This window comes from Pipistrellus kuhlii, unplaced genomic scaffold, assembly GCF_014108245.1.
Source record: "Pipistrellus kuhlii isolate mPipKuh1 unplaced genomic scaffold, mPipKuh1.p scaffold_m20_p_10, whole genome shotgun sequence".
In the NCBI taxonomy this organism is placed as follows: domain Eukaryota; kingdom Metazoa; phylum Chordata; class Mammalia; order Chiroptera; family Vespertilionidae; genus Pipistrellus; species Pipistrellus kuhlii.
The window spans coordinates 30,894,481-30,908,187 of NW_023425405.1; the positions used below are offsets into that span (position 1 = coordinate 30,894,481).

The window sequence follows — 13,707 nt, forward strand, 5'->3', positions numbered from 1 at the left end:
AGAGAGAAACATCGACCAGCTGCCTCCTGCACACTCCCTACTGGGGGTGTGCCTGCAACCAAGGTACATGCCCTTGACTGGAATCAAACCTGGGACCTTTCAGTCCGCAGACCGATGCTTTATCCACTGAGCCAAACCGGTTTTGGCTGGCCATCTGTCTAATTAATTTGGAATTTAATTAAAAATCATGTAATTTGAAGAAGACTATTGTTTATGACTATATAGATTTTTTAATTGAAGAAAATGATGATTGATATCCAGTTATAATCTTATTAGGACTTAAATAACATTTGCAAAGGGCCAGTTGTTAAAAAGTCTTCAATCAATAACATCATTCAGAGTAACATTTAAGCAAAACCTATAACAAAAGACAGTGATGATAATATATGGTCTTTGATATTTTCATTTACACTGCCTCTTCCCAGATTTTCTGTAATTTCAGATTTTAAGTGGAACAATTTACAGGCATCTATAATTTTACATGTGTTTGAATAAATTGCCTTAGGCAAAGCTCTTGCTAGGTATTAATCAGAAGTTTAATTTTTTGGAATTCTCTTAATTTATATGGCTTTTCTCCAGACCAGCATTAACTTTGGAGGATAAACTTTCCCTAGTCTTTCTCCAGTCTTTCTATTACAAAACAACCTCCGGTGATCTCTCCATGGCTATTAAAACTTTTCTGCCCAATTATTCAGACAGACTTTCGATGCGTACTCCTCCCAGTTCTGTAGGTGAGAGCAAATAACACTAATACAAGTAAGAGCCAAAAAACAAACAAGGCAGCTGGCTGTCACACATTCCAGTAATTCAAGCCAATTTACAAATGTCACACCATCAGAATAATGAGCTTATTGTCTGTTCCCCCCAACCCCCTTTGCAGTAGACACCACAGAAAAACTTGTGAGGCAATATGTGTTCATAAAAATGTAACTCTCTAATATTAGACATGTTTTTATCACGATGTTTGACAGGTTGCAATATAAAAAATTTCTTACAGAGGTAGACTGATATAATCATTTCTATTTATGGTCTCTTTCCATTCCTGGTGATCTCATTTTTGTCCACTGCTAAAGCCCTCTCATAATTCTTTCTAGAACTGAGGGGGTGGGGGAGGAGCGGAGGGATAATTTGATTATATGTTTCTGTGCCCCTCATTGTAGATTACTTTATATTTAAAAAATTGTAAACCTGAGGATGGGACCCCATGTTCTGAACAGCTGCAATTGGGGACTATACTGTTGAGGGTTATTTGGATGCTCTGATATGCTTGATTAAATTTCATTGCTATTGTTTTCTCACTCTTGTGATCTCTGGTGTTACCTCCTTTGTTCTTCAGTTACTTTGACTGAATTCACTGCCTATATACATTCTATTTCTGCCTAGTAAGTATAACATTTCCATCTCTCTTTATCAGAATCTAATCCATTATTAAAAACCAGAGGCCCGATGCACGAAGATTCATGCAAGAATGGGCCTTCCTTCCCCTGGCTGCTGGCACTGCTTTCACTGTGGCCAGAGCTGCCTTTCCACCTTCTCATGCTGCCCAGGAGCCCAGAGCATTGGGGTGGTGCAGAATTCCTGTGCCATTGCAATGGCGATGATGCAAGCATCCTGCCCCGGCCACTGGGCGCCCGTGTATGAAAATTAACCCACATCTTTGTTGGGTTAATTTGCATACTCAGGCCTGGTTGGGTGGTGGGCTTCATGGCAGTACGGTCAATTTGAATCTTTCTCTTTTATTAGTATAGATGTGTTGACTATTGATTTTTTAGATAGTAAATGATAATTTAACAGGGAAAATAATGATGCATTCCCAGCCTATGAAAACACCCATCTAAATTTTCTCAAGTAATGTTAAATACTGAAACACCTATAGAAAACTCAACAGATATTTTTGCATAATGCAAAGCTCTAAAGCACCAATTATTTAATAATTTAACATCTAATTATCTAGCACTTTATGAGCTCAATAGTGCACATGTGTGTAGTACTCAATGATACTGCTGTGTAGAGTATTAGATACAAATTATCTTTCTAAGCAGAAATTCGAAGTATGAATAATGTTAAAGACATATAATGAGTAAAAATAACACTTACAAAAAAGTTAGTTTAAAAAAATATATTTTTTATTGATCTCAGAGACGAAAGGAGAGTGAGAGAGAGCTAGAAACATCAATGATAAGAGAGAATCATTGGTAGGCTGCTTCTTGCATAAACCCTACTAGGGATCAATCCTGCAACCAGGAGAGAATCAAACCATACCCTCTGGGTTCATAGGTTGATACCCAACCACTGAAGCATGGTAGTGGTGGGAGACAAGGTGGTTTTTACAAACAAACCCTTGTATACTTCCTGATTAGAGTTTAGTGGTGGAAAGAGAGGTAGAAGATGTAGTGAAAGCTGTTACTTGCTGAAGGGGAATGATGAGCCTGAGGGAACTGGCGAGGAGGTGGGAGAGGCAGGAAGTAATGCCTGTTAGGCTATATCTAAGGACAAGGCCATGTCTAAGTACCAGTGGGCAATTTTCTCCTGTGGGCTCTTCTGACGATGGGAACAAATGGCTGTGAACTGTCCACTAATGCCATAGACAACAGTAAGAGACTTGAAACTCAAATTCTACATCTGTTTCCATTCACTTTGTTGGTGCCAATCTAATTGGTGATGGTTTGAGAATATATGGAACTCATATTTATGTCATCATCACACACACTTGACAAATTATTTTATTTGTGCAAGATCTAAACTTTATTTAAAGATTTGAATTAAGTTTTTATGCTTTCTCTTCTAATCCATAGAAGAATTAAGTTGAGCAAAGTCCTTGTTATAATTCCTCACAATTTGTACATGAACTGTTCTTTAACTATTTTCCACTACCCACAGTAGGAACTCCGACCTCTCTACTAAGAATTATGGGAGTTTGGCAAAAATGCATAGAGCATTTTATTTTCAAACTTTAAGGCAGGAGATATATTCTGTTTCCCAGTTGATAAATTTGAGTAACTTCTTGCTAGAAGGACCATTTATTTAATTCTTCATCAGAGCAAAGTATTCTGCTAAGGTGTAAAAAATCTTCTTCCTCAGAAATGCCAATAGTTTTTGTTTAAATATTTGAAAGCAAATTATTGCAAAGTTTGTTGGAAGTTGTTATAGCAAATATTCAATGTGATAATGGATAATGTAGATAGTGGGAGGTGCCATTTAATAAAAACACCACCAACAATTTTCCTCTGAGTACTGCATAACAGGGGCATTCATAGGAACTGAACCCCAATATCCATACCCATAGTATTTGATCTCCAGTCTACTCTATGCCTGATAATTTTTAAAAATATAAAAATTCATTGTCACATTATATGGGTAAAGTTCTCAGTTTAAAGATGCCAATTTTAGTTTAAAGGAAACTTGACCAAAGCTGATTACTTATGACTGGGCAATTTAACGTGCCAGAAAAACATTTATTTAATGCTTTGGAATGTTGCTTTCTCTCTCTCTCTCTCTCTCTCTCTCTCTCTCTCTCTCTCTCTCTCTCTCTCTCCCCCCCCCCTCTCTCTCTTTGTGGGCTTAGAAATTTTCAAATGCCTTAATCTGAACTTTCCATTCAAAAGTTGGATAAGAGTTAAGGGAAGTAAGAATTCGATATGAGAATATTAGAAGGAGACTATTTTGGGGGTGTGGGACTCAGTATCCTTCTAGGGTATCCTTATCATTGAATCATAGAATGGTGTAGCTGAAAGAGTCCTTAGATATTGTTTCTTCTAATCTCCTCAGTATTAGAGGAAGAAAATAGAGGGGCCTTCTGCTACTATTCACAGTATTTATCATATTATCAATAGTACGACAGAACTATCCTATAGATCATCTAAGAGCCAGATCTGGAAGCAAATCTCTCAACTACTTCTAATTCCATATACAGCTGTACCCCTTCTTTTCACATTGAAGTTTTCTCACTCTACAGAGGCATGGTAAAGATGAGTAGAGCCCTACCCTGTTTGGCTCATGAATAGAGCATCTGCCCACAGGCTAAAGGATCCTGGGTTTGATTCCTGTCAAAGGCATGTACCTCAGTTGCAGTCTCTCTCACACGGATGTTTGTCTCCCTCCCTCTCTCTCTCTCCCCTCCCTCCTTCCCTCCCTCCCCCCGTTCCATCCTTTCTCTGTAAAAATCAATGGAAAAATATCCTCAATGAAGAGTAACAACAAAAACAAAAAAGATGAGTAGATACATCAAACCACAAAATAAATATGGCACATTTCCCTGAGTTCTGTTTTGAATTTAAAACTTAGGGGACAATATTTTGGAGTTTTATGTTCTTTAAAATTTGTATATGAACATATTATGTGTAAAAAATATGTATACCAACAAAATACATAGAATTTTGTTTTCCCAGATTGCCAAATATTATGTTTCTTGATCAATGTACAGAAGTGAGAATTTTATGGTCAATGATTAATAGTAAGCTTTGGGTATTTTGTATTGTCTTAAAATAGGATGTTTTAAACAATGCAACTAGAGAATACATTATTGTTGTCAGAACGTCTAATTTCTCATAAGTGTTTTGCAACCCACATAAGAACTTTAAAAATAAATGAAATGAAGCTTTCATTTGCTGAACTAGTGTGGGTTTAAATTTTTTTAATAAGGTACAGATTCAAAATTATAACTCAGAGTTGCATTTCATTAAATATTTTGATTGAAATGCATATAATGATTGTGCTTAATTCTATGAGCAATGAAAGTACATTTCCCATAACAAAAAATTAAAATTGATAATTAAAATATATATGCCAGATATTAATCCCTGCTGAAGCACAGAAGATATTTTTATTAGCCCCATTTACCAATAGCAATAGGTAACCACAAATAGTGAGTTAAGTAGCACTCACCAACTCAAAAATCTGAATATTGAGTTAAAAATGGGTTCATTCATTTGGAGATTCCACATGGTACTTGTGAAGAAATTATTTGAACAGTACTTCATGAAATAATAATTTCTTGAAATTATATATATTTTACATTCTAGCTTGTTGTTGTTTTTTTCTGGGGAAATGGAATATAATATAAATTGTTAAAATCTAGTAAATATGCTAAAATTACTTTTTAAAAGATAGGAAAATACAGAGGATAAATGAGCAGTCATAAAGCCAAAGGAAGAAGAAAATATGTAACTTCAACCATTAAAGTTGGAAAGTGTCATCAAGGCTCAAAAAGTCTCCAGAATTATCTCACTGTGATTTTTCAACCTCTCCAAAATGAATCAAGTGAGTGCCTGCTGGGGATGTTACAGCCTCGTCACATGGCGAGGGAGAAGCAGAGGAGGTGAAGTGGGGACATGGGGCTTCCATTATTTCTCCAGAGAAACATCCTTTTTACACCACATATAATGAAAACTCCATCTATTTCTTCAGTCCCCGGACAAGAAAGAAGGCTGAAAAAGATGCTTATTAGCCAGAATTAAATACCAAGTATGTCCAAGTGTAATTAGCCATTTAACAGAATAAAGAGGAAAAGGAAAAAAAAAAACCACATACACACACACACACAGAAAAACAACAACGACAACAAAACCCAACAACAGAAGCCAATACTCATAGAAGTACTATTAACTCATGGGAAACACACATAAAAAGCAAACGGAATTAAAAATCTCTCCGTGCCACATCGTTTGTGGCAGGTACAGAGAAGGTGGGTATTTGAGTAGAAAACATAAAGCTCTAACACGCACAGGAACTGCCAGCAATTGTTCTCTCTCAAGATGAAGAGGGTGACTGGCAGAGCACACAGGCTTCTTGCATAGAGGCAATCATGGGAAACGCCAATGTAGTCACCTAGAAGTCATCATTTTGGCTTTCTTCCTTCACTTCTCTGCCCACTCACTCTTATCACCCATGGGTGGAGAAACCATAATCAAGGTTAATTTTAACCTTTTCCATTGTCCATTCACCTTTGTTATCTCTGGAGAATGTTCAACAACACCTCTCAGTACTTCTCCACAAATCATCCCCTCAGGCCTTTTCCCAGCTGATGTATTACTCCTCCTTCACCTACTTAAACAAAAGTCATTACAGTAACAGACTTTGATATACACAAACTGGGCATCCCCATGTATGGGTTCAGCATATGAATCCACATACTATTCTGCTTTCCCATTTAGGTGAACTGCCCATGCCCTCATGCTAAGCCAGACCTTCTGCCGTGAATCAGATTGCCTTTTTCTTACCCACGAAAAGTTAACCATTCTGTAGTTTTCCCCTGCATTTTTAATTTCCCGTCTCCACTGGATCACTTCTAGCAGCATGCTGTTTTCTTTCCTCTTCTCTTAAAAAAAAAAAAAAAAAAAAATCTTAAGTTCCTTTCTTGCTATCCAGCTACTGCTCATTTTTTTTTTTTTTCTTCTCTTGGAACCAGTCTTTCAAAAATGAGTTGCCTATATTTGCTGCATTCATTTCTCCCATTTTCTTTTTCTCTTAATGCACACTGCTTGGGATTTTTGTCTTAACTACTAAATTGAAATGGTTCTAAACAGGGACACGGATTACTCTCTTCTTGCTAAATCCAATGTTGAGGTTCTGCTCCTCATCTTACTTGATGTTTTATGACACTTGGTTTCCATGACACATTGCCTGTGCTGGGTTCCTTACTAATTTACTTAATACCCATTCCTCGTCTCCTGGCAGACCCCTCTTCTTTTAGACCCCTCTTCTTCCCCTGACATCTGAGTCCATGAGTGCTCCAGGTCTCAGTCCTTGGCATCTTTTCTAACATCACTCTCCAGGTGTTATCATATAGTTTTGTGCAATATCACATACTTCTCTCACACAGTTCTATGATATCACATGGAGAATGAAGTTATAAATAGCACTCAGATTTTGTTCTTTAGCCCAGATTCTCTCCTGAATTCTATTCTTATGTATAATTGCTTTCTTCTTCCTCCCCTCCTCTTCCTCCTCCTCCTCCTCCTCCTCCTCCTTCTTCTCCTCCTCCTCCTTCTTTCTTTAGTATGTTTTTATTTGAGAGAGAGGAAGGGAGAGGGAGAGAGAGAAATATCAACTTTGAAACAGAATCATCTGCCTCCTACACGCCTCTCAAGGATTGAGCTGGCAACGTTGGCATGTGCCCTGACCTAGAATCGAACCTTTAACATGTTTGTGTGTGTGTGTTTTTTTTATTTTTTATTTTTTATTTTTTTTTAGAATGTTTAAAGTCCAGGCTAGATTTTAATTAGCACATTAACTGCTACAATGTGGCTCTTGCTATTTTTAACGATATATTTGTATTTTGTTTTCAATCTCTCTCTACTTCTATTGTAATTTTCCCACAAGCAGATAAAAACTTCTGTTTCTTGGTGTCTAGTTCTTCAAATATCTTTTTCAGTAGTGCTGTAGGTGTTTCTTTTCGGCTGCTGACTACAATTTAAGTAGAACATCTGTTATATCACCTGGAGAACTGCATTAATAACAATATCAATTTTCAGATATTCTGGATTCCAAATTACTATTTTTTTTACACTTTATGACATGAAGTCAGGGTAAATAAAGTTTTGAATAAAATGTTCTAATTAGCACTTTTCCCAAAATGTCCCTTGAGCAACAACCAAGAATATAAATATACTAGAGGCCCGGTGAGGGGGGAGTCCCTCATCCCAGCCTGCACCCTCTCCAATCTGGGACCCCTTGAGTGATGTCTGACTGCCCGTTTAGGTGTGATCCTAGTGGGATCAGGCCTAAGCAGGCAGCTGGACATCATTCTCAGAATCCAAGACTGCTGGCTCCTAACTGCTGCCTGCCTGCCTTTCTGATTACCCCTAACCACTTCTGCCTGTCAGCCTGATCACCCCCTAACCACTTTCCTGCCAGCCTGATTGATGCCTAACTGCTCCCCTGTCAGCCTGTTTGTTCCTAACTGCCCTTCCCTTCAGGCCTGGTCACCCCTAACTGTCCTCCCCTGCAGGCCTGGTCCCCTCCAATTGCTCTCCCCTGTAGGCCCGGTCACCCCCAACTTTCCTCCTCTGCCAGCCTGGTCACCCCTAACTGCCCCTCCCTACAGGCTTGATTGCCCCAAACTGCCCTCCCTTGTAGGCCTGGTCCCTCTCAACTGCCTTCCCCTCCTGGCCATCTTATGGTGGCCATCTTGTGTCCACATGAGGGCAGGATCTTTGACCACATGGGGGCAGCCATCTTTGTGTTGGAGTGATGGTCAATTTGTATATAACTTTTTTTTTTTTTTAATATAGGATAGAAGCCTAGTGTATGGGTGGGGGCCTGCTGGTTTGCCCTGGAAGGTGTCCCACATCAGGGTAGGGGTTCCCTTGCGGTGTGGGGTGGACTGAGCGAGGTGCCTGTGGTAGTTTGCAGGCCCTGGCCGCCCAAGCAGAGGCCCTGGTATCTGGGATGGATTTATTTATTTATTTATTTATTTATTATTTTTTAATATATATTTTATTGCTTTTTTACAGAGAGGAAGGGAGAGAGATAGAGTTAGAAACATCAATGAGAGAGAGTCATCAATCAGCTGCCTCTTGCACACCCCCTACTGGGGATGTGCCCGCAACCAAGATACATGCCCTTGACCGGAATTGAACCCGGGACCTTTCAGCCTGCAGGCTGATACTCTATCCACTGAGCCAAACTGGTTCCAGCGGTATCTGTGATTTATGTATCTTCTACAATTGAAACTTTGTAGCCTGAAGCAGAGCCAAGCCTCCTGCTTGCTCTGTGGCTGCAGCTATATCTGTTGGAATTTGTTTACCATCTATAATTGAAACTTCATAGCATTGAGTGGAGGCTTAGGCTGGCAAGGGCAGGTGGAAAGCTTGGCTTCCTCCATTGTCGGAACCCTCCTGCTCTCTGTGGCTGTAGCCATCTTGGTTGGGTTTATTTCCTACTCGCTCTGATTGGCTGGTGGGCGTGGCTGGTTGCATGGCTTGTGGGTATATCAGAGGTATGATCAATTTGCATATTATTCTTTTATTAGATAGAATATCCACACAAACACACAGGTAGGAAAATGCTGCAGGGAAAAAATTGCTTATTAATTCTCAATTTCTTTGTGCATCCTTTTAAGGATCAGAGCAGTAGGGCAAAGTCTGGTAATATGTGGGACATCTGTAATAGTAACAACAATAAATGAACTGAGAAAAATAAGGAAGGCATATAAAATAATTATTGGTAGGTAGGTTTGGATCAGAATCTGATACACATATGATACCAAGAGAAGGGGTTTATGCCTTCATCCAAAAACAATAGGAAACTTGAATGATGATCAGATGTTTGAAGTCATGGTTAGGATGGAACAAATGAACAGGAATTTGTTGGTCACCAGGCACTTTGCAAGACACAGTTGCCTGATCCATATCATTATTCTATTTTTAAGTATTAGAAAACCGAGCCACAAAAAAGTTAAAAATATACCCAAGGACATTGGGCCAATAAATAGAGCCAGGATTCAAATCCAAATCTATCTGGCTTTAAATCTTTCTATTACTCCACGGGGCGTTTGTGATTAATCTGACAAGTGCATGCAGAGAGGCATTCAAATCACAAAGGAAGCTCATTCAAGATGCATCAGACACCTAAAAGGGCATGAGGTAAACTAAATGTGCTTCATTTTTCATGTAGCATTTTTTTAGGGCCCATTAGTTTGATGCTTCTATTTTATAAACAGTGCCAAATGCACTTACTGATTTATTTTTATCTTAGAATTATGTAAAGGGAATTAAATTTTCTTTGAAAGCCATGTTAAAAAATCAGAACATTTTCTAATTATGAATTCCTAAAATGTACCAATTCCACTCTTCTGCCATTGTATATTATGTGAGTCAGCCCAACATGAGAGGATTCACTGGGGAGCAACTCCTGCACTAGAGCAGGTGCCCGGAAGACAAGCCATAAGAAAATCTACACTGTGGGTCCCCATATACATTTCATAAGTCCCAGCATATAAAAAGGTGTTTCCTGAACAAAATTACTCCCACTCTTAGGCTCTGTACCACTTTAGTACTCAGATGATACTGATGGTAATGGAAAAGACTATCTAAAATGATCCCATTCTCTCTGTTGTGGTTGTCAATATCAAACTACTTTCTGGTAAGACTTGGTATACTAACCAAAGGGCAAATATTGGCATCCAGTATTCTCTGAGTCCTCTGCCCTATTTAGCCAAGCTAAACATCAGTGCCTCTGCAATTAGCCCATGTTTCCGAACTGCCTCAAGTTGCGACCCTTCTTTGCTTTCTAGGAGATCAAATATTTTGTGCTGAGCATCTGTACTGATCCTTTGTCCCAAGTATTAAATTAGCTGTTTGAACCTGGCTGCCCTGCACTTCAATTGTCAATCTTCTTGGATGCCAGACCTTTGTTCTCTTGCAGATATGTATTAAGTGTGAATTGATCTCCCAGCTTACAGCTGCCTGGCTGGCTGTTTGCCCAGATTTCTCAGCCTTGCTCAGCCCGGAATCTGTCACTGTGCTCTTGTACTTGAGGCTCCAATATTAGCTGAAATATGACTGAGACTTTATCTTTCACTCGCCTATTTACCCATCTAGGAGTCATTTCCTTGTATCTATCTTATTCCAGAGGGTAGGTCAGCTTCAGTCTTGCATCTTTCCTCCTCTCCACTGTACCATTGTTGTTTTAAACAGACATGATTTAGAATTGACAGAGAAAAAAAAAAAAGACAGGAATGTGTATGGTGATAGCTAATAGGAAGAATCCAGAAAAGCAGCTGAATTACAAAGTAAGTAAATGTATACTCTCCTGTGAAGGTCGGTAGAACATAGCAGGAAGATTTTCACAGTCTAGGGGAATTTGGAAATTTAAGCAGATATGAAGACAGTTCATGTACTGGGTTCTGTTTAAAGGTTATTGGGTCCAGGCAGGTTTTGTGGGAATCCCTGGTGTTCTATACCAAACCCCTACCTATAGAATATTGGTTGGGCAAGTCAAGACCTCAGTGTTAGAGAGATTAGGCTCCAGAAAATTTATTGAAGAAATAGAAGAACAAGAGAGTGTTCTCATTTCTATATTATATTGTGAGATAGGTATTGGATTGTCGGTGTCAAAATATTAAAAATGGAACTTGACATTGGAAAAGGAGCAAGTTGAGTTAATGGTGGTTCATCTGATTATGAATTAGACCTCTTTAAATTGTCTTAGAGCAAGATCAGACTTGAGCCTTAGTTCATGGAAACAGCAGTCACAGATGTTGGCTCTTAATTTATTATTTTATTCCAGGTAGTTATCTCACTAAGAATATTCCAATGTAAATAACCAATAAAACACTAAAAATGACATGAATAATTTTAAGAGTTGTTGTCTTCTCTAGGCATTTAAAAATGATTATTGGATGTGTTCTTTTTTTTTTCTCCTATAGAAATCTGAAAAGCCCATTTTCAGGCAGCACAGGAAGGCCTATGTATAAAACACACACACACACACACACACACACACACACACACACACACACAAAAAAAAACAAAAAAAAAACCCAAATTGTTTTCTTCCCCTTTTATTTTATCATAGGGCTAAGATATGGTTAAAATAAGCATAGTCTCTTGGGATATCTTATCCCAAAATTTATTCCTTCTTTGTGTATATCTCTGTAAGTATCTGCAGAATAGTCTACATCTATAAGTAAGAGGAAGTAAAAGGTATCTTGCTAACTTAAGAGTATGCACAAAGAAGAATTTGGGAATCAGCTAATTGTCTTTTTTTAATATACAACTTAGTCTCTGAAGTAGTGTAAGTTTCCGCTAAGGTATATGTTAAAGCTATAACTGTAATTTGTTGTAGTGTAGGAATAGCTCTGATCAACCACAATATTTATTAAGATTCTATTGCTTCAGCTTTGTAGTAAGTCTGAATACAAGCACAAAAATTAAAATATGCATATTCTTCCCCAGGGAAACCTATAATCTAGTAAGGAACTTGTTATAACATATTATGAGCACAGTATTGAAAGTGCTAGCAAAATATATACTGAAAAAAATATAAGAAGCTTTATAGGCTTCAAGCATGTGAGCACATGCGTACATGCGCAAGCGTGCACACACAGAGACAAAAGAAGATCTCAATAACAAATAGAAAACAACCTAATTAAAAAATGGTCAAAAGTCTTGAACAGACAATTCTCTAAAGATATACAAATAAATGGCCAACAAGTACATGAAAACACATTGTACATCATTTGTCATTTGGAAATTACTAATCAAACACAAATTAAAATCTTATATTCATTAGGGTGGTCATAATAAAAAAAAAAAAAGTAGAAAATAATGTGTCCACAAAATTGTTGAGGAATTTAAATCCTCGTGCATTGCCAGTAGGATTGTAAACTAGTATAGTCCTGTGAAAATTTGTTGGCAGTTCCTCAAAATGTTAACCATATGACACAGCAATTTTCCTCTTAGGTATATATCCAAGAGAATTGAAACATATTGGCATGGAAATATGTATGCTTGAATGTTCAGAGCAGCACTATTCATAATAGTCAAATTTTGGAAATAACTCATTTATAACAGCTAATGAATGGATAAACAAAAAGTGTTATGTCCACAAAATGAAATATTTATAAGTGTGATTAAAGTCCTAAAATTTATTTTAAAAATTGGAAAAAAGTTATTTAAAATACTTGTAGTAATGTATCTAAACTTTGTTTCATAATTGAATTAAAATAAGCTTTAGGGTTGAGCTTTATGTATATTTAGAAAATTCTCTCTGAAAAGACCTGCAAAATGCTAAAATCTGTAGCTTGCTTCTGAATGCATTCACCACTGATGCTTAACTACACATTTTATTTTTCTTGTTTATTCATCAAGGTTATTATTTAGTTAATTTAGTAATATGTGAAAAATTCACTGTATGAATTACAAAGTTTAACAAATACCTATGTTTTTTTCTTTTAAAACTAATTTCATTCATTTGGATGTTAATAAGAAAAGGAGAAAATATATTGTCTATGTATTTATTTGCTCATCAATTTATATAATACATAGACAGTGATGCCATATACTTGTTCCTTCCTTTTTTTGTGATTTGTGATTTCTCTTTTCAATTAAATAGTCTTTCAAAAATGGTTACGAACATTTTACAAGTTACTTTAAGTTTTAATCTGTTGCTGCTTATATTTTAAGATGTCTCTGTTTCTGGTTTGTGTTTCATAACCACCATAGGCATGTATAAACCATGTTTGTGTTTTCTGTTTCTTACAGATTCTACAAAGAAATTAAAAGATGTTCTTGAAGAATTCCATGGTAATGGTGTACTTGCAAAGTATAATCCAGAAGGGGTAAAACTTTTTTTCTTTTCTTTTTTTTAACTTTCATTTAAGTGCATGAAGGAGGAATATCTTAATGAATAGTTCTTAAAAGTACATATGCTACATACCATTTACCATAACATAATGAAAGTGAAATTTATAATGAAATGTACACTGGAAGATACATTAAATGTTGTGCTTTCTTTTTAATACAAAATATTTTGCAAGTATAAAAAACATTTGTATCGTCTGTCCATGAAAGATATAGGTAATTTACAATATAGTTTTCAGCTCTTTTTTCTGGAATTCAGAAACAGTATTAGATAGAAGGGGACAGAAAGGGTGCCTGACTCTCTCTGACCTAGAAATGTAAACCCCAGATGAACACCAGTGTAGGGCAAGGGGTTCCTCTTTTCAGGGAATTATTCCCTGGACTGGAGAAGGATTTTGTGATT

At 37.2% G+C, this 13,707-nt stretch overlaps 1 protein-coding gene across 2 annotated transcripts in view; it reads left to right on the forward strand.

Annotated features, from left to right (window-relative positions):
- Positions 1-13,707, forward strand: part of DGKB (diacylglycerol kinase beta) — a 431,951-nt gene that overhangs the window by 33,420 nt on the left and 384,824 nt on the right. For both annotated transcript variants that reach the window (XM_036429287.2, XM_045578212.1), the window contains exon 2: positions 13,206-13,282. In XM_036429287.2, coding sequence (XP_036285180.1) covers positions 13,206-13,282 — 77 coding nt within the window. The remainder of the gene's footprint in view (positions 1-13,205; positions 13,283-13,707) is intronic.